The 21,139-nt window shown below is 40.9% G+C and overlaps 1 protein-coding gene across 1 annotated transcript in view; it reads left to right on the top strand.

Moving 5' to 3' along the window:
- The first annotated feature begins 211 nt into the window (after nucleotides 1-211).
- Nucleotides 212-21,139, top strand: part of LOC139471285 (uncharacterized) — a 38,400-nt gene continuing 17,472 nt past the window's right edge. The window contains exons 1-8 of the mRNA XM_071253585.1: nucleotides 212-290; nucleotides 2,546-2,601; nucleotides 3,164-3,358; nucleotides 4,333-4,588; nucleotides 6,366-6,431; nucleotides 8,456-8,613; nucleotides 10,947-11,151; nucleotides 12,024-12,194. Of these exons, the coding sequence (XP_071109686.1) occupies nucleotides 2,593-2,601; nucleotides 3,164-3,358; nucleotides 4,333-4,588; nucleotides 6,366-6,431; nucleotides 8,456-8,613; nucleotides 10,947-11,151; nucleotides 12,024-12,194 (1,060 nt within the window). The 5' untranslated portion in view covers nucleotides 212-290; nucleotides 2,546-2,592. The remainder of the gene's footprint in view (nucleotides 291-2,545; nucleotides 2,602-3,163; nucleotides 3,359-4,332; nucleotides 4,589-6,365; nucleotides 6,432-8,455; nucleotides 8,614-10,946; nucleotides 11,152-12,023; nucleotides 12,195-21,139) is intronic.

Below are 21,139 nucleotides of genomic sequence, written 5' to 3'. Positions count from 1 at the left end.
AATTAGGAAAGAACCAAATGTCTATGCTATTAAGGTAGTTTGTAGACATTTCAATTAGATTTAAACCTGAATTGTTAAACCTATATGCATAATAATTGGTTAGAAGAGCATTCACATGTCGTTGTGAACATCATGCTTTAATCACATGGCTTTACTTACAAGGCTAAACGAGTGTATTTTTAACACGATTACGATAACACTGAAACAGCGCTCCCATGAGAACGCGGACAGCTGGAGCAGTTTCCTGACTGTAGTCCCGAGGGCACACTGTATTTTCCTGGCAAAAAGAGGTAAGACCGAACATTTTCACCTGGGTAAAAAGACAACTAATGTTGTATTGAATTTACAACTCATGATTACTTATATCATGTAGTACATGATGTACGTAATTCTAATTATCAATCCCTCTGAACTTGATGACACGTTTATAGATAATAACTTCCTTACTAGTTGTATTGAAGACGTTCTTGTCAATTAAAGTTTCATGTCTTCAAAATCGTATCAAAATTCTATTTGTATTGTCCAATTGATAGCTGTTTTGTATACTTTTTTTCTTCTTTTCAAAAGGAGCATCAATTGACGTAAACTGAACGGAAATTTTATCGATTATCAGAAACAAAAAAAAAGAAATGTGTGTAGAAATCCCATAATCAAATTATTTGCTTTCTCTGTTTGGTTAGTGTTGTCCCATGTTGTATGGGCATATTCGACATTGTTTTTCAGCATGTTAGTTGTCACTTTGTTGATAGGAGAGTACCCTTAATGTATATGTTCTTCGTGTATGCAACAACAACATCATGCCAACAATATAAAAAACAATTACATGTGTTTAAATCAATAATGTATGTAAAATACAATAAAGGGACACCAGTGCGTTGCTTGTACAGATTAGTGTTATCCTTTTAGATTTCCTTTTTACACATTTTCTTTTTTTAAATCATGTTAGGGATCGATGTAAACATTAACAAGAATCTCATAGGGGATTAACCATCCCGCCGGCAACAAACAAGATTGTACTAAGATAGTTGATATTAACCAGTCTTGTCCTAAAAGGCGCCTAATGGGATCGGGTGGTCAGGCTCGTTGACTTGGTTAATGCATGTCATCGTATCCCAATTACGATGATCGATGTTCATGATATCTATCACTGAAATTGTCTGGTTCAGTCTTGATAATTTACAGACCGCCGTGATATAACTGTAATATTGCTGAGTGCGGCTTTAAACAACAAACAAACAAACAAACAAGACTTAATATTACTCAGCACTGACATTACCTTAGGTCAGCAGATCCATAGACGTATAAAAGTAAAAAGTAAAAGTATCTTTTAAAAAACCGCCACAGTGGGTTTTTGATTATTGACACAGGTATTCATCCTCGATTAACAGGGGTATTATACCTTCATTCGACTGTGCTAACACCATGGGGCTATTCGACACTGCTTCGTTTTTAGCGCTATTTCAATGAGTAGAGGCTGACAACACCCAAACAATCACCTTTCACTCATGAACTCATCCTAAGCCAGCGATAATATAGAATGTAGATGGCGACGTCATTCCGATACGGGGGGCACGGTGGCCCAGTCGTCTAAGACGCCGCGATTCGCTGTGCAGTGTTGCGTCCCTTGGGCACGTCAGAAACCTATGATTGTGGGTTCGAATCCCGATACGCCCCGATTATGTTTCTAGGTTTGTCAGCACCATACCCCTGCTCGTGGGTTTCACCGAAGTGGTAAACGTCTTAGACCTGCATCACTTCGGGCTTTCCTCCCACATCAAGCTGATACGCCGTGATATAACTGGAATACTGATAAACGCGACATTAAACCCAACTCACTCACTCACTCATTCCGATACGAAGCGTTGGTAGCAAATGGGTCCTGGCTATTTATCATAATGGAATGGATAAATTATGAACCAATTTAAGTAGGTATGTGTTTATGATGATAAAGTTATGTGTCTGTATCAAATATGATAATAATGTTTATCAGATGATGGATTATGGTGTTGATGATGGATCGATATACATGTACCAATCGATAAACTGCATTTATTTACATCGATTCTCTGCCTCGCGACGTCGATCGACACGTTAATGTTTATGTGAAGATGGCTGCTAATTCATTGGCAGCATACAGTAAACGACGTTTATAACGAACACGCATATTACGAACTGACCAATATAACGAACTTAATTTTAGCCCCGGCTGTTTCGTGTATACTAATATATTCTGTATATATGCTTATAAAGAACTACGGTTTTTGCGAACTAAAATTTGTGGTCCCTTTTACGTTCGTTATAACCGTAGTTTACAGTAGTGAGTTAGTTATGTTAATGAATGAAAATATGTTCAAACCTGGATTATTTTATGAATAACATATATCAAACAGATTATTACACTAACGTGCCTCCGTATCGTAAACATTATACATTAGAAATAAAATACATGCATTATGATCGACAACTGCTTAAATAATACATTAATATTTACGATAGGAAACACTCTCGGCTAATCTTTTTATGTATTTTTTATATTTCACATTAGGTGCCTGTATTTTACAACATACCCGACAGGACCACGTGGCTGACCTCATGATCACGGTTCGTAGTAGTCCAGACATAGACATGACTTGGGCAGAGCTTCTCATATTCATCATTACATGGTCCATTTTCTGATGCGTGTTAATAATTTGTACATGGAACTCTAGTTTATTGACCATATTTGTACGCATATATTTGTTCACATTTTGAAACGTTAGGGCCCTCTGCGAACATTAGCAAGTCTTTAGCCACCGTAGTACCCAACTCTGCCCTTATTCTGTATAGAACAGTCCTCCTTTACTTAGAAGTTTCGCCATTTAGAAATGAATCTGAAATTGTTTCATGACATTCAAAATATTTGTTGGAAGTCAGCCGATGGCATGTTCACTTTTGTTTTCTTAACAATAACATCAAGCTTCGCCCACACTTCATAATCATTGATGGTATACGTAGTGAGCCAAACTGTTTTTCGAAAAATTATATTATGCCCTTGAAGTACGTGTCATGTCACGTATACTAGTCTTTACATGGGTATAATCTGTCAATCACATTCCTGGTGTGATATTGCTAGAATGTTCATAAAACTTGCTCCAAAGAGCCACTCACTCTTTGTTTCTTTCAGACCGAACGGTCCGGAATGTTGGCCATCTTCTTACTGGGGGCCTGCATTGGGTCCTCCTTGTCCTCGACCGTTCCTGTAACCATTGGCAACCATTGGAGCGGAGGTTTCCAGGGAAACTTTTGTATGCCTTTTACCGTTGACGTCACTTCCTGGAAAGCACACTTACAATTCGACCAGCCTACTACATCCTTGGAGGTATAGTATTTGAGTGATTGAGGTTTAATGTCGTTTTGAACAGCTCACTGTGGTAGGAACGTTTCCGACTTAGATGCTAATCCAAGGAGCTGGGCAGGAGCTGACAAACCTAGAAAAATTATTAGGGCGAAGCTAGGATTCGAACCCAGGATCTTGGGTTTCTGGTGCACAGATAAGTTCTGATGGATCTTCGTCACACGTCCACATGGGCCACCATGGGTATCTCCGTGGACTGGAACTATGAAACCGAAATAAGTCCATATAGAGCACGTCGCTATCATGAATAATTTTGAATGCAATGTTGAACCCCATTATACCAATACGATTTCACTCAATCCATCCACGAATACACTAGTCATGCTAGAGAATAATCTGTCATACTCAGACATGGTTATTTCAGAGTAGACGTGGAACTGGAATATTGCTTACTGTGGTGTTAACTGTATGTCCTTACTATAATAATTCAACTAATACACCAGGTAAAATGATAGTTGTCTCCTGTTTTCCCTGACCAAGTTATGCATCACGAACTCTGATTTGCCTGTGGTGGCACGGGTGGCCCAGTCGTCTAAGGCGCCGCGATTCGCAGAGTTGCGTCCCTTATGCACACCAGAAACCTATGATTGTGGGTTCGCCCCGATTATGTTTCTAGGTTTGTCAGCACCATACCCGTGCTCGTCTGAGACCTGCATCACTTCGGTCTTTCCTCCCACATTAAGTTGACACGCCGTGATATAACTGGAATACTGTTAAAAGCGGCGTTAAATTCAACTCACCCACTCACTCACTCAAAATAAGCTGAAAAATGACCCCACTTGCATTTGTATGATTAAATGTTGAAATTGAATATCAAAGCGATGCATAATCGTCGAATATGAGACACCAACATCCAAAAGGTACGTCGCGATATAACACGAATACTGTTAAAAGCGGCGTTAAATCCGACTTGCTCACTCACTCTCATTTGCTTGTAGATCTGGCTGGCGGACATAGAGTCCCAGACCTCTGATGGCCGGGAATACGTCCTGGTCAACAAGCCCTTCAATGGGGCCGAACACCCCGGAGATAAACTCTGTGTGACCTTCCTTGGGCACGGCACCGGCGACATCACTCCTACTGCCAACGTCGTCATCGAGAACATGCCCGACCCCACCACGCCTATACCTACCAGTCCACCTACGACCACGCCCACCACACCCTCCACCACGGTCACATTCCCTCCTGGATACAGTGAGTTGAGATGTTCCTACAGTCAAACCTTCTTCAAACTTATTAACATCGGGAGGCGGTCGGGTAGCCTAGTGGTTAAAGCATTCACTCGTCACGCTGAAGACCCGGGTTCGGTCACTGACATGGGTACACTGTGTGGAGCACGTTTCTGGTGTCCCCCGCCGTGATATTGCTGGAATATTGCTAAAAGCGGCGTAAGCAGTAGTCACTCACTCATTAACATCGGATCTGTTATTCCACTACGAGACTTCTTTGAAGATCTGAGAAGCCCTCCATAGGACGCACAGGAGAACCCTGAAGTTACAATCCCAGTCTATATGTCTGCATCCTTGAGTCAAATGTCAACTTTCTGAATCATGCAGCTTCATTTAACAAAGAAGACAGTTGTACTCCCTTCTTGGTGTAGAAGACCGCCTCCGTGGTCTAGTGGTAGATAGAGCGTCCGCCCGGAGAGCAAAAGGTCCGGGGTTGGATCCCGGGCTGCGTCATACCAAAAGACGTTGAAAGATGGTACTTCTTGTTACCCTGTCAGGTGCTCGGCATTAAGTGGCGAAAACAAGGATTGGTCGGCCCGGAGTCAGTATACTGTGTCTGAGTGGGGCATTCATGTTAAACTGCGGCATGGTATCTCAGTGAGCTAGCACTATAAATCGGCATCAGTCCGGACTAGTACAAACAGCCACACACACACACACACACACACACACACACACACACACACACACACACACACACACACACACACACACACACACACACACACACACACACACACACACACACACACGTGCATGCACGTCGCTATATAAGTTCGATAATCTTGGACGCGACGTTTAACCCAATTTCACCTAACCTGGGTGTAGATGCGCACACAAACGGCAGGATCTTATGAAATAGATAACCATAAAAGCACGGCCTATATTAATAACATTCAGAATTGGCCGTTTACGTTTGCTTTCGAGAAGTCCGACATGCTGATCTTAACGCTTCTCTCGCTCGCTCATTTGTACAGAGACTTTTGAAGTCTCAATGTTGATTACAAGTTCCACTGAGGTGACATATTGAGGGTTTGGTAGATCTTCAAGCAGAGAGGTATGGTTAGGGAGTACTAGATTTAATTTTATGAGAAGGAACGTTAGTCCTGCCCTATTAATCAGAAAGCATGTCCTGCTTGGAAGGCTTGCATATGGTCGTATTGCTATAGCCTCGTGCCCATGGTTCGAGACACTCGTTCATCCGGATGTTTTCACAGGACCGTCCGGATTAGTTCCGCTGTATACACAGCTCCGAATATAGTGTTTGAGGACGAACTGTAACAAGGGTCCTTTGGACCCGCTAGCACTGCAAAAATGTAAAGAAAGAGTTTGAACCTGGTGAATGTGTTACACAGGTTTTCAGGCGGGTTGGGGCAATCGAGAAGAAGCATTTGCCGGAGCGAACCCTCGACGGGTGACACTAAACAGGTTATGGGGCACGGGTGGCCCAGTCGTCTAAGGCGCCGCGATTCACTGGGCAGAGTTGCGTCCCTTGGGCACGCCAGAAACCTATGATTGTGGGTTCGAATCCTGGTTCGCCCCGATTATGTTTCTAGGTTTGTCAGCACCATACCCGTGCTCGTGGGTTTCACCGAAGTGGTAAACGTCTTAGACCTGCATCACTTCGGGCTTTCCTCCCACATTAAGCTGACACGCCGTGATATAACTGGAGTAATGTTAAAAGCGGCGTTAAACCCAACTCACTCACTCACTTAAAAGGTTATGTGTTTTTTTCATTGCAGCTGGCACCCGAACTCCCCCTACAACTGAAGGTACCACACAAACAATCCAGGAAGGCTTTAACATAGGTAGGCATTGCAATTCTATGACAAAAATGATACCTAATTCAATCCTTGTTTGTTTACTTGCATCGTAGCTTCCGTGTCTTTTGTCAGGTGAACAAATGACCATGTGACGGTTGAAGCAGGATATTAGATCACATTTTCGCGAACACCTGCTATCTTCACTATATGATAGTGATTCATAAAAACATGCTTATCACATAGTCAGAATCCTGCAGTGCACTTTTAGCAGAACTCTTGTGATAATGGTGATGGAAATGGCTATTCGTGGACTTTCCGTGACAAGTTAACAGCCCCGTGTTCTCGTCGCTTTGTACACTGAAATGCTCTTCGCAGACCTTGAGTGACAAGTTGACAGCCCCGTGTTCTGGTCGCTATATACAATGAAAGGTAATTCGCGGACCTTGAGTGACAAGTTGACAGCCCCGTGTTCTGGTCGCTATGTACACAGAAAAGCTTTTCTCGGACCTTCAGTGACAAGTTGACAGCCATGTGTTCTGGTCGCTATGTACACTGAAAGGCTTTTCTCGGACCTTCAGTGACAAGTTGACAGCCATGTGTTCTGGTCGCTATGTACACTGAAAGGCTTTTCTCGGACCTTCAGTGGCAAGTTGACAGCCATGTGTTCTGGTCGCTATGTACACAGAAAGGCTATTCGCAGACCTTCAGTGACAAGTTGACAGTCCCGTGTGCTGGTCACCATATACAGTGAAAGGCTATTCGTGGACCTTCAATGACAAGTTAACAGCCCCGTGTTCTGGTCGCTATATACAGTGAAAGGCTATTCGTGGACCTTCAGTGACAAGTTAACAGCCCCGTGTTCTCGTCGCTCTGCACACTGAAATGCACTTCGCAGACCTTCAGTGACAAGTTAACAGCCCCGTGTGCTGGTCACCATATACTGTGAAAGGCTATTCGTGGACCTTCAGTGTGTCGGTCACAATGTGCACTGGACAGTTATTCGTGAAACATAGATATTTGGCTGTAATAGTAGAATGTATGACATTAATGTAGGACTATTTGAAAGGACAACTGTAGTTTTATATTCAGATAAAATATTGCTACTTATATAACAGAAGGTTATGTAATACACCTGTTGAACTAAAGGACTTTCATTTTACCCTGAATGCAATACGACACTTTCAAGCTGTAATCTCCCTAATGTCTGAGTCATTGTCATTACTGAAATGCATTCATATACCAACAGGTTCAAATTACCCTAATGCAATTGCCAGGGTCCCGAAGGTATACGAACACTCAAGTTCTGCTTGTGTTTTCATGTTTACCATCAGGTGAGAGTCTTCATCGACAACATAAATATTTTAATCTCCTCTCCTTTCAGTGTACAATAGTTATCGTAAACCATTGTTCAAACGTTTATACTTCGTTTTCATGGGTTCTAACATTCGAAGACAGAGTAAAAAGTTCAGTTAACCACGTCACTGTGACGGCTTTCAACACTGTGGTGAACGTCTTCCATCCACGTCACTGCCGCGGTTTTCAACACCGTGGTGAACGTCTTCCATCCACGTCAGTGCGGCGGCTTTCAACACCGTGGTGAACGTCTTCCACACACGTCACTGTCGCGGCGTTCAATACCGTGATGAACGTCTACTACCTACGTCACTGCGGACTTTCCTGCCAACATTTAGCTGACATGCGCGATACAGTTGAAAAGTATTCACAGTGATCCTCAACTCACACCGGCGAATATACAATATTTAGCTTTTAGAACATCTGTCAGTCTGTTTTTCCTTGGGCGGTTAGGAAGTCTATTGGATAACGCGTTGGCTCGCCTCTCCACAGATCCGACTTCGATTCCACACATGGGTACAATGTGTGATATGTGTGATTCTCACTAACTAACTCGATCACTCGGCCACTTACTCACCCACCTATCCTCCCACCCACCAACTCATTCATCCACTCACTCAAAATCCACGCACGCACGCACGCACGCACGAACGCACGCACGCACGCACGCACGCACGCACGCACGCACTCACTCGCTTACTCACTCTTTGTTTCAGTGACTGCCCCGGCAGGGGGAGAGGCCATCAAGGCCGACATGAAGGTAGCCAATGACTGGGGGAACAGGTTCGAGGCCGAGTTTGACTTCCCCCTGACCCAGGATGTGGAGGGGTGGGAGGCCGTCGTCACGTTCAACCAACCAATCACCAAGCTGGACGTAAGCTGGTTATTCCACCTAGTTCGTATCTTATTTGCTGTTCAACGCCGCACTCAGCAATAAGCCAGCTATATGACGGCTGTGTGAAAATAATCGAGTCTGGACCAGACAGTCTTGTATTTGACATCATGATTATCGATGTACGCAATTGAGATACGAGAACATGCATCAACCAAGTCAGCGAGCCTGACAACCCGATCCCGTTAGTCGCCTCTTACGGCAAGCATAGTCGCTTCTTAATTTAGCTACACCTGGATTATGCAAGATGTTGGAAATGTTTATCTTTTTATGTCTCAGTTTAAGCAACTGTATCTGATTACAACACCCAACGATGGCATTCATCAATATCATCAAATCCAAAGCTAATGGCATATTCAACCTACAAATCAGTTTTACAGACCGAAGTATATCTTACACTTAGTCGACTCTACGACTCTACACTATAGAAACAAGCCCTGTCAAGAATTAGATGTGGCTGTCATCAGTTGATGATCGAAATGGGCAGACGCAAAGGCATCGATCCAGAATGTCGCTTGTGTAGATATTGTCTTCGATTAAATATTCGTCTCGTGGAAAATTAAATTTTGCACTTGTATGTCGTGCTTTTAATGATTTAAGATATCGATACATTGATCCTAAAAACTTTGTAAATCCGTCACTGGAATCCTTTTACGACAAGCATGGGTTGCTGAAGACCTTTTCTTTAACCCGCATCTTCATAGGTAGTTCGAATCTCATGAATAAACAAATATATCAAGCATTGCAAAACATTGTATGGCCGTGTCATCACGTTTCCATTGATTTCTATCTTCTCAAATTGATCCTAATATCGATGTATCGATCTCATCGCAATCCGTAAAGGCAAGACATATCACTTTATCATTCATTTGAAACATATGACCAAATGCTGCGGCGCCTTTGTTGATCATATCAAAATAGTCCCATTGACTTCTCCCTGTCTGTGTCTATCATAATATTTTTCACACTATGGTAATGTATTTACATGATAATATTATATAGAAAATCTCACCCTCGTGTCTTTTGATATAAATCAACTGTTACATGTTTTTTTTTCCACTTTTATCAACGAGTGTTGATATATTTGATGTAACTTTTATTCATCATCCAACATTATTTTTCATTTAGTAGACAATAATCTTAAGTGTCGTAAGTGTAAAAAAGTACTGCTAACATTTTCCGTAGCAGAACCATTTGTGATGTCATTTGATTTTGACGTCATGGTAACAATGACGTCACAATGGTCTGCAAAGCATTGTGATGCAGTTTCATTACGATATCTACAATCACCCAAGCGATATCTCCTGTAGGAGCCAGTTTTTGGTAATAATTTGAAATGTTAAAATGTATATCATGTCTTCGTGGTCACTATTTAAGGCTAGCGGGAATACAACAAACATTCTCCGATCTAGAAATATCTGCTGGATGGTTGTGTAGCCTAGTGGTGAGAGTGTTCGCTCATCAATTACAGGACAGTGTTTAATTCCTTCATGGATACAACCACTAAACCCTTCTTGGTGCCGCACGTCAGAAGGACTAACTTGATATCCAGCGATCTAAATGTTTTGCCACCCTACATCTGTACGTCGATTATATGGTCATTGGCAAGAGTGCTGAAAACGGTGTAATATCTCTCCAGAACAAAACAAAATGTGCATATGATTTTATGACAATTTCAACGAAATCATGATGCAGGAAAAACAATTTTTAGCTTCACATCATGTTCTATGAGGAGTCGAACCGGCTTTTGAATGAAGGGCGATCGCCTAAACCACAAGGCCACCCAGAGCACAATAAAAAGCAGGATTCATTTGTTGTTAATACCCAATGCATTTGTCGATATATTCTATAGTTTATTGATCGAAACTTCCCGTTGTTCCGACTGTCGATCTGTGCTCCAAGACGTTACAATATACTTGTTGTTACCCTGCCTTTCGCTCGATATTTAAGGGCTCAAACAAGGACTGGTTCTATCTAGTTTTTACATCCCTGGCCGAGTCATACCAAAAGACGTTAAAATATGGTTCTTGTTGTCACCCTGTCTGGCGCTCGGCATTAAGGGGCTAAAACAAGGACTGGTCGGCTCGGAGTCAGTATACTGTGTCTGAGGGGGGTATTCATTTTACACTGCGGCATGGTATCTCAGTGAGCTAGCACTATAAATTGGCATTAGTCGGGACTAGCACAAGCACCCACCCACCCACACGTGCATGCACGTCGCGATACAAGTGCAGTAATCTAGGACGCGACGTTAAACCCCATTTCACCTCACCTCACCTCACCTCACCCCATTTTACCTCACCTCTCTGCTCCAGCTCCAACATGCTCGAGTCTTCAAACAGTCAGCTGACGGGAAGACGTGGGTCCTCATCAATATGATGGACAGCGAGTTCTACGACAAGGGGACAACGCTCAAACTCCGCTTCTTCGGGAACCACCAGGGCTCCGACAAGGTCTCCGGCTCGGCCACGTTCTTCAACATGGGGGTAGACAAGAACGGCGTCGCCAAGAGAAGGAACAGTGAGTGCTTAGTATAGGCAGCACCACCGCGTTACCTGGAGACCACCTCCGTTGGTCAGTTGATCAAACATATGCCAAGTCGACGATTCATATAAAAAGACGTTCAAAGATGGTACTTGTTGTTGCCATACGTTGCCCAACTGCCGAACTGTGAGACACCCTAAAGGACGTCTTCTTACAATCTCAAATGACCCTGCCCAACATCGTATTAAATGTCACAGTTGATGTGACTGGAGGGTCGTATGAGTACATGCAGTTTATAGGCATAAGTACACGAGGGTCAGAAATAGTGTGATACACCATGATGCCTTCGGGCATAATGTATAATAATGTTTTATATAACGTACTGTAATGTAGACGCAATGCTGTGTGCAGGGAAGAGTGAGTGAGTGAGTTGGGTTTAACGCCGCTTTTAACAGTATTCCACTTACATCGCGGCGTGTCAGCTTAATGTGGGAGGAAAGCTCGAAGTGATGCAGGTATCAGACGTTTACCACTTCAAGTGAAACCCACGAGCACAGGTATGGTGCTGACAAACCTAGAAGCATAATTGGGGCGAACCGGGATTCGAAACCACAATCATAGGTTTCTGGCGTGCCCAAGGGACGCAACTCTGCACAGCGAATCGCGGCGCCTTAGACGACTGGGCCACCCGTGCCCCCTGAAGGGAAGAAATAGCGTAAAGAAATAACTATCTCGAACAGTGTCAACACTACATCAAGATTGATGTACTGTGACGTAATTAAACATTATGCCGACGATGCTGCCAAATTGCGTCCAACATATGAAATGTATATGACACGTGTGCTTCGTGGAGACTTAATGATAGGCGTGATGAATTAACACTGCACGGCTTCTGTATGTTACTGCAGCCGACGGCACCAAATATAACTATGACGACGTCTTGTACAAGTCGATCCTGTTCTACGAGGCTCAGAGATCCGGGAAACTCCCAGCGTCCAACAGGATCCCCTGGAGAGGGGACTCCGCCCTCGGGGACAAGGGGGCTAACGGGGAGGACCTCACTGGAGGATGGTATGACGGTGAGTACCACTGTACAGAGGGAGGGGGACTCGGCGTTAGGAGACAAGGGAGATAATGGGGAGGACCTCACTGGAGGATGGTATGACGGTGAGTTGGACTGTACAGAGGGAGGGGGACTCGGCGTTAGGTAGACAAGGGAGATAACGTGGATAACCTGACTGAAGGATGGTATGACGGTGAGTTGGACTGTACAGAGGGAGGGGGACTCGGCGTTAGGAGACAAGGGAGATAATGGGGAGGACCTCACTGGAGGATGGTATGACGGTGAGTTGGACTGTACAATGGGGTAGGGATGGGTTGGCAGTTGGTGAGGAGTGGGGGTGAGGGCAGACGTCACACTGCAAACACGAAAACGTCGTTTTTTCCCGTATATGGTCATTGGACGGAAAAACGACTAAAAATTCATTAAAATTGATTGATTGGTCAGCGTCTAGAAAGTGTCCAGAAAAGGGTCGAGTTTTTCAAGCGTAAAATGGACGGAAAAACGATGCTTTTTGCTCCGCCTTGTACAACTGTTAACGGCCAATCAGATGGCGCTGGTCCCCCGACGCACGTGATGTCCAAGGCTTCCTTTCGGAAGCCTTAGGTTTCGTATTTCTGGCATACCTTGCTCTAGTATCTGTCGCGCGCAGTGCAGCGAGATTTGCTGATAAGCTAGTTTTAGGATATGTTACATGTTAATGGAATTCAGACACGCGCCAAGAAGTCAAACCCAACAATGTTACTAAGTTTATTGTGGTAACGGCTATGTACAGTTACCCCTATCGGATAATGGGTTGTGTTTCATTTGGTTATAACAATAACTAATTTTTTAATGTGAAGTTTACAAGATATACGACTTGGACGCGAGGTCGGTCACATGACGTTCTTCACGTGACTGTATTCTTGAAAAGGCGTAAACACTGACTACTTCAACATTCCTGGGGAAAATCCTTGGAATTCCCTGGTACGAATTCAAACAGAAGCGTGGTTGCAAGCCCATTTAAGGATACCCTCGCTGCAACCCATCCCAGAGAGAAAAAACACGAAAATAAATCCAAACTGTCGCAGTGACAATTTACAGAAATCTATGAATTTACCTTAGTATCTATTTGACACATCTTCACAATCACCTTTCAATGATCGGCCAATTGATCAGTGATGCCAAAGGCTTGAAATAGCCACAGGTTAATTAACAACTTCGAAAATATCTCCCGTCCCGTTTATTGTGTCGGCCATTTTGACGTATTGTACTTGATGTAAATGTATTACGACGCTCTGTCATTGTAATTGACTTACTGAGGTAATTCTGCAAAAGATCTTCTCATCTAATGAGGATATTGTTTGGAATATATTTCTTGTAAACCTACTAAAACATATGTTCCTCGCTTTGGGGGGAACTATTTTATTCCGGGGTGGCCCATTAAATCTAGTAGTAAGTCAAGGGACCATGCGTGATCTGTTATTTTATGTGTTTAAATTACGATTTGGGGCGTTAATAAAATACACTGACGCAAGTATATTCTATTCAAATCAGTTGGATAATTGAATATGCTTTCTTTTACATATTACATAACATCACTGCACAAAATATGAACAGTTGCAGTAACACACTACGGTAATCGCATTAAACATCATTTTCAACTGTACAGTATTTCAGTATTTCAGTTATATCATGGTGTATCAGACTGATGTGGGATAAAAATCCGAAGTGGTTCAGGTCATCCAATGGGTGTTCGGGAAAAGGTGAGCGTATCCTGCCACACAAGTGGCACCCGTCACAAAACATGCAAGGACAAGTCAATTGTTCACCTGAACAAAGCACGGAAACACACAATGATGCCCGTCCTCAGTTTTACCGAGCATGTAAATTATTTTGTCCGTCAAAAACATGGACGAGTATAAACAATATGTTCATTCACGTAATACATGTCATACATTTGACAAAATGTATTGACTCGGAGCATTATTGTTAATCACAGCGTATGCAGTTGAACTCATCACCCATCCCATTATTGATAACCCTTCTTGAAGATCTATGAAATCAGAAGCTGCAACACTCTATCTTTTAACTGGCATGTCAGACTTCTATTTCATTACTCAGTTTTATTTGCACGGATTACTATGGAAGGGACATTGTCTCGTTGTCGCATTGTCGCATTGACGCCTTTACAAAAACAAGCAAAACGTGTCAAAATTAACAAAAGCGCGACAATTGGCCATTTGTCGCATCGTCGCGTGTTCGCATTGTCGCTCTTTGATAATCCTTTTCTTTATTTTACAAAAGGGCGACGATGCCGTAACGCGACATTTTCAAGGTCAAAATATGTCTCGTTGTCGCATTGTCGCCCCATCACAAATGTGTATAAAAGGCGTAAAGTTCAGTTATTGTTACAGTTAGGAAGTTCAACCTGATAAATGTACGTCTTGAAATGAAAACACAAGTCCGTCCGCGAGTCCATAACGTTTTATTGTGAGCTCTTCTCTAAAAGTGCTTAGTGTTCAACTCCCAGTTCCAAACACGTAGTACCTCCTCAATAATCCACATACCTCCAGTGCAGTGGTCTTCCGGAAGATCTTACTCTTGACCGTATTAGACAACTGACGAGTGCACGCCTGACCTGTGACCTCGTTGCAACCCTCCTGATGTGTTTGCCGAAGGGAGAGGTGTAGGAAATGTGTGCTCCAGCTCAGCGCAGAGCTCGCGACACACTGTATACTGATGTAGCAGTTGATATACTGTATACTGCATGTGATACTTATTTGCGGACATGTTACAACTTTCAAGATTCAAGATTCAATTTGCATATATTTCATATACAACAGACCGCCGTCATATATCACTGGAATACTGCTGAGAGCGGCGTTAAAACAAATTGTTTTCATAATGGAGCGCTGCAGTCATTTAAAATAGAACCGTATACATATGTACATGTAGTACCAACTCACTCTATTTGTTTCGAATATTCAGCAGAAAATATATTATTAAGCAGGTCTTTGGGAAAAGATATCAAATTTTTATAAGCAGCCACATAGGGATGACAAAGGACCCCTCGCTGATTAGGTTCTTGTTTACTTAAGAGCAGAGTTTGCCATGTTAGATGATATAACCAAAATCCAGGCGCTCCGGCGGGGGGCAAGCTGGTCTTGTTAGTGTATGGTATGAGCTGTGACGTTGACCCAAGAGAATAATGTAAAACATGAGACCAACTCAAGTCTATAATGATTGGGAAAGTCTAGATTTCCACAGCTCTACATCGAACAATGGACGGCAATTCGAAATTCTTATGGATAGCTTCAATAGGGACAGCGCCGGTGTCAGTACAATTTTCCTAGTTAAAATAAGTGTCTACAAAATATAATCTGAAGCAGACAAGAACAATATTTTTTTTTATTAATGCTTACTTTCATGGATAGAATTAAGGCAATCTAGGCTTGCCAAATCGTTCTAGACTTGAGCTGGATTCCTTTTAAATTTATTCTGTATGGTCTGGGAGACGAACGGGCGTCAGTATCGCATGGAGAACTGGGACAGCCTTAATCAGTGTAATCGGATATGTTGTGGAGTTTCGGTTTTGGGCTGTTTGCTGAATATATAGAATTGCGAGTTATGTATACTCTGTATTCTTTCGTCATGGTAGCATATATATTTTCTATGTTGCTTTTTGAATTATACACAAATAATGAGAACTACAATGTAAACCTCTCTCAAATTGTGTATCTTTCTACATTTTGAATTAATTATATTTTCTGAAATAAAACCTTAGCATCAGATAGTGATATACACGAATATGATCTATACTATTATAAATGAATTATCAATTTCATATTATGAATTAGATAAACAGAAATATGATAGTAAAACAAATTATTTTAATCTATTCTTGTGAGTAGGTAACGAGAGATCTAGGCAACGCACTAACGTAGCCATTTATGAAAAATGAAATATTAAAAGTTTAGGGGGTTGAACATGTACATTGAATGACAGGGAAGAAAGCAACGCAATAATTAAATTATGAATCAAATTATGTTATAAAAATAACAGAATATTTAGAAAATATAAGTTTAATTTCTCATTGTTGGAAGGTGTTTAATAATTATATAGATTTTGTTTGATTGTTTGTTGTTTAACGCCGCACTCAGCAATATACCAGCTCTATGACGGTTGTTCGTAAATAATCCAGTCTGGACCAAACATTTAGTCATTATCATCAAGAGCACCGATCTACGCATTTGGGATACGATGACATGCATCAACCAAGTCAGCGAGCCAAGTCGCCTTCGTAGAAGCATGGGTTGTTGAATGCCTATTCTAACCCGGATCTTCACGGGTATTTTTTTAAATAATAAAGTACAATGAAATTCTTTTTTTTATCCATAATAAGTGTGTATAAGTAGATGGATAATATGTCCATACACACCAAGTAAATGGTATATGCATTAATTTAAATGCAAATGATTCAATGATGAGTTCTTTCACAAGTCCATATTTCAAGGCATGTATTTGATATTCATAATAACTCCACAAAAGCTACACAATGGCAACAAAACGGTACCAGCATCACAGATACCAATAATACATGAGATACATATAATTACTTTAAAGTTAAAACATGTATCTAAATAGAAAATTAGAAGGATACACTTCCGACATTTATCGTATTTTGTTTTCGTTTGGAGAGATAAGTTGTGATTGGTATCTGATGGGTGCAAACAGATGTTCCCGTCCGCCCAGGCCTTGCGGCAATGCTATAGCCCAAAATGAAACAAGCCTTGTTCAACAGGTTCAGATTCAAAATTCTATCCCACTTGGACTCCTTTTAAATTTAAATATAATTTCTCGTGTCGATATGTGTCAGAAGAAATGAAATATTACAGCACTGGTGAATAGGTTATATGCGCATGTCAGCGTCGATCCTATAATATCCTTTTTTGCAAAATACATCTATACTGATGAATTAAGGTAGTAATACTACGCAAATATATGTCCAGATGCATACATCAGTATCATCTCGTGATCTTAATTCGTGCTTTGAGCCCTTTTTCTACCGGAGATTCTGGGGTGTTACATCACACCAGAAAGTCAGGTCCAAATTCAAGTCATAATTTCATGGTCCGTCTTGTATGTTGGAAACCAATATCGCAATATGGCTAAATATTGCTGAACGTGGTATTAACCCGATTACTCACATAATTATTCCATTTTCTACAGTCATCTACGAACACTATCTTTAAGGAGGTATATCTGTATCATCCAAATGTCCATACATATATGTCCACATTTATATGTATAAAGCAAGTCGTCCTTCACTCTTCCTTAAAAGATAAATGTTAAGCATTTCCTCTGTATGGATTTATATAATGTAATATCGTTTTAATGTAATGCTGATGCAGTAAACGTACCACAGACCTAATGCTAGAATAACATCTAATTTCTGAAATGAACATATTTTACAGAAAAAAACAGTTGTTTAAACAATACTTATAAAATATAAGAACAAGGAGCCAAGAGCCAAATATTGGGCTGTGTTGGACATATTTGTTTCGGGGTCTTATGACAGACAAACCTGATGCCTTTAAGTATAAAGATAAGTAAGTAAAGATGTTGTACATATTCAAATATGTTCGTGATTAACCCAAATTTGAAAAATATTGAAAGATGAGTGGTAACTATTTATGCCATTATTTCAAATTAGAATGAGAGCACATCAGGAAAGCATGGTACTTTAATATACGTATCTTGTTAACCCAATATTCTTTTTTAAGTAAGAGCAGCATGTATATCGAGAGTATAGGTTTGGTGCGTGACTTATCACACAGTACTTTCAGAAAGTGTGCATATTCTGTTTATCGGCAATAAATAACATAAGACGATTCATACGGGTAAATACGATTTACTTCAGAACTAGTATAGATTATTTAAGGTTAGGGGGAAATGTATGTAATTAACAGAACTTTGGCCGGGTTTGAAGGATTTGGGTCCTGGCTTGGGCTTTGTGTTGGACGTGTAGACGGCATTTCCAGGTTTGACGTATCAATGACAAAAATGATATCAGATGCAATTCTCTGCCTTTTCGGGTGAACGATTGGCTTGCCTTTGGATGTGTTTGTGGCGGGTGCAACTAGTGGATCGGAATGAGCTCGCGTTTTTGCGAGCATCCAATGTCATCATTTATTATGATGAATCATGAAACATGCTCCTGATGTTGTCGCAATGGTGCAGTTGGCGCTACTTTAATTTTGGCAAGGGTTTCTCATGATAATGGAAATGCTTATGTCGCTTTTGTTGACCGATAAACATGAAAAGATATAATGTTAGTGTATATGGTCATGTTATTAAGAAACAAACGACGAGTGGGAGTTGTTTATTGTACGATAAACAACGACCGAGACTCGTTTATTTCTATATGAGATATCAACATTACGTACAGCCTCTTTTAGGGTGTTAAATTAGGAAAAAATACACGCTTTACAATATTTACCCGTACTTAAATAATGATGATTCCTTGAATAGGATCCGACAGCGGCCATGCTAGATAAATCCATTTTAGGATTTGAGTTTGGTCCCGCATATTCTCACAATTTTCTCGTCAATCATCTGTACCTTTTCTCCCAATACCGATTGTCATATCACTCTCATTTTCGGATTCTCCAGTAAAATTTATTGGGAACAACTCACTAGACACATACCTCTCAAAAATAAGGTCAAATTTACAAATTTTACTTTTCAAGTTGCGAGTGCATGTTCGAATCTCAATAAATGACGTCATGATAGAACAATGTTTTATCGTGAAATAAATATCGCTTCCTTCTTTGTTCTTTGTGATTTATCGCGTAGCTATCTTATATCATCAAATGCCAATTTCTAATTGCTTTATCATGACGTATCCGTGTCATGTAGCAATAACATACACAAATATCGTTGACTTCGACGTTAAAAAATTGTGTCATGAAATATGATTATCCTCTTGTGTGCAATATTTCTGGTTGATAAATCTAACATATTCTTACTTTAAGAATAGCGACTATACATTATTATATATCCCTTATCAGGTCTCTGTAACATTTGCAAAATGATACAAATATAAAAATACAACTGAACCTAAATGTAATGTTTTAATATCCTTACGTTGCTGAGTGCAGCATTTAACAATAAACAAACAAAACATAATATCTTTAAGAATTATGTTAACAATTCCGATGCTAAAAATAATCTCACAATCTCCATACCTCTTTCTCTCTATGAAAAAAAACAAACTTTTTTTTAATAATCTGAAGGAATAATAATGGCAATACTATCATAATTATCATCATTATTTATGTTACTTACCCTCAAGTGAAGTAGTCCTCCACACTATACATTTAGTGAAGTAGCCCATGAACATATGAACTATGTAACATACATTCATGGAAATTAGATGAACAGTTGAAGTTAGCAAATGATATTATTCGGTCGAACGTCTATCAGCCATCTATTCTATTCATGAAGAACATTTCACGTGGGACCAACAGAGGGAATTATGACTATCGACTTGCTAATTATTTTTTATATTCATGCCAGCTCAAACGATCTATTGGCTTGATTTATTGTTATGGTATCCACAAAATAAGTAGGATCCGATTTTTTCCGTTTTTGTTGAAATAAAACTGAATAATATTTGCTGTTTACATATCAAAGTTTGCCAAATTGTTACAAAATGTTTGCCCACAGCAAGGCTACGTATCCCCAACATATTGTGCTAGGCACAGTATCACTGGACTGAGGGAGGGCGGTATTCCTCCTTGTGGGTCACCTGCTTGGCAATATGGGACAGGAAAACTGCAGGGGGTGAGGGCAGTTAAGTTGATGGTACAGACAGATAAGAGAGATCATTTTACAAATGTGAAACCTCAGTCCACAAAGGAAGAGGCGAAAGCTGAAACTTGGTGAGGTTTACAGAACAAAGGCAGTTATTTCTAGTTTCTTACTGACTCTCGAAGATACATTTAATAAAACAATTAATGTGTGTGTGTGTGTGTGTGTGTGTGTGTGTGTGTGTGTGTGTGTGTGTGTGTGTGTGTGTGTGTGTGTGTGTGTGTGTGTGTGTGTGTGTGTGTGTGTGTGTGTTTGTGTGTGTGTGAGGCAGAAGAAGAATTGTACACCATACAAATGGCTACGTATGTAGTTGGGGTAGATATGTTGAATGCCCGGCCAGTATTCGTGTATGTCTAAATGCTTATGTAGACAAAGACCCAAATGTATATAGGCATGACCATATTATATTCTACGCAAATATCACGACATTTAAAAACAAAGCTAGATTGAGTCTTTGAAGGGCATTAAGAACTGATACACACAAGAAAAAATATTTATGGATGTCAACGGAGGAACACTGCGTTTCGGAATATATACTTTCTCCTTCATCAGGTGCATATTATTAAATGCTATGAGGCAGAGAACATATATTTGTACCTGTAAGAACAACAAAAGTAAAAAGATAGCAAAGAAGGGAACGCAACAAGGGAAGCCAACAGATAACTGGCATGGCGCTGATTACCCCGCCTCCCGTTTGCCCATTGTCCATTTCCCATTACCAATCATTCATAAGTTAAGTTTTGGCTTTAATTTGTCCATTGATAATCAACCATCAACGTCTATTATCTCCACCCTAAAAATATGTAGTTTACTGAGAAGGTGGTATCCAAATATAATGTGTGTTACTGTTGACCACTTTCTTAAAGGCATTGTTGGTTCAAAGCTTTCGGTCATAGAAGCCGTGCCATTTTTCTCTTGTCAGAGGAGTACAGAAAGTATACGTCATCTGGACTAACATTTTTGGTTCGGTGTCTGGGTTAGATCGCCAACTTTGTGTTCTGGCGATTGGGTGCCTCACTCACAGTGTGGGTTCAAATCCCGGACAGGGCTCAACCCAAGAAAGTACGAGAATCTGTACTTTACTCAGAAAGTGTTATCCCAATTATAACA

This window comes from Haliotis cracherodii, unplaced genomic scaffold (assembly GCF_022045235.1).
Source record: "Haliotis cracherodii isolate W230 unplaced genomic scaffold, xgHalCrac1.p SCAF_22, whole genome shotgun sequence".
In the NCBI taxonomy this organism is placed as follows: Eukaryota; Metazoa; Mollusca; class Gastropoda; order Lepetellida; family Haliotidae; genus Haliotis; species Haliotis cracherodii.
The sequence above is the reverse complement of the archived record's forward strand: the minus strand, read 5'-3'. Positions and strand labels throughout refer to the sequence as shown.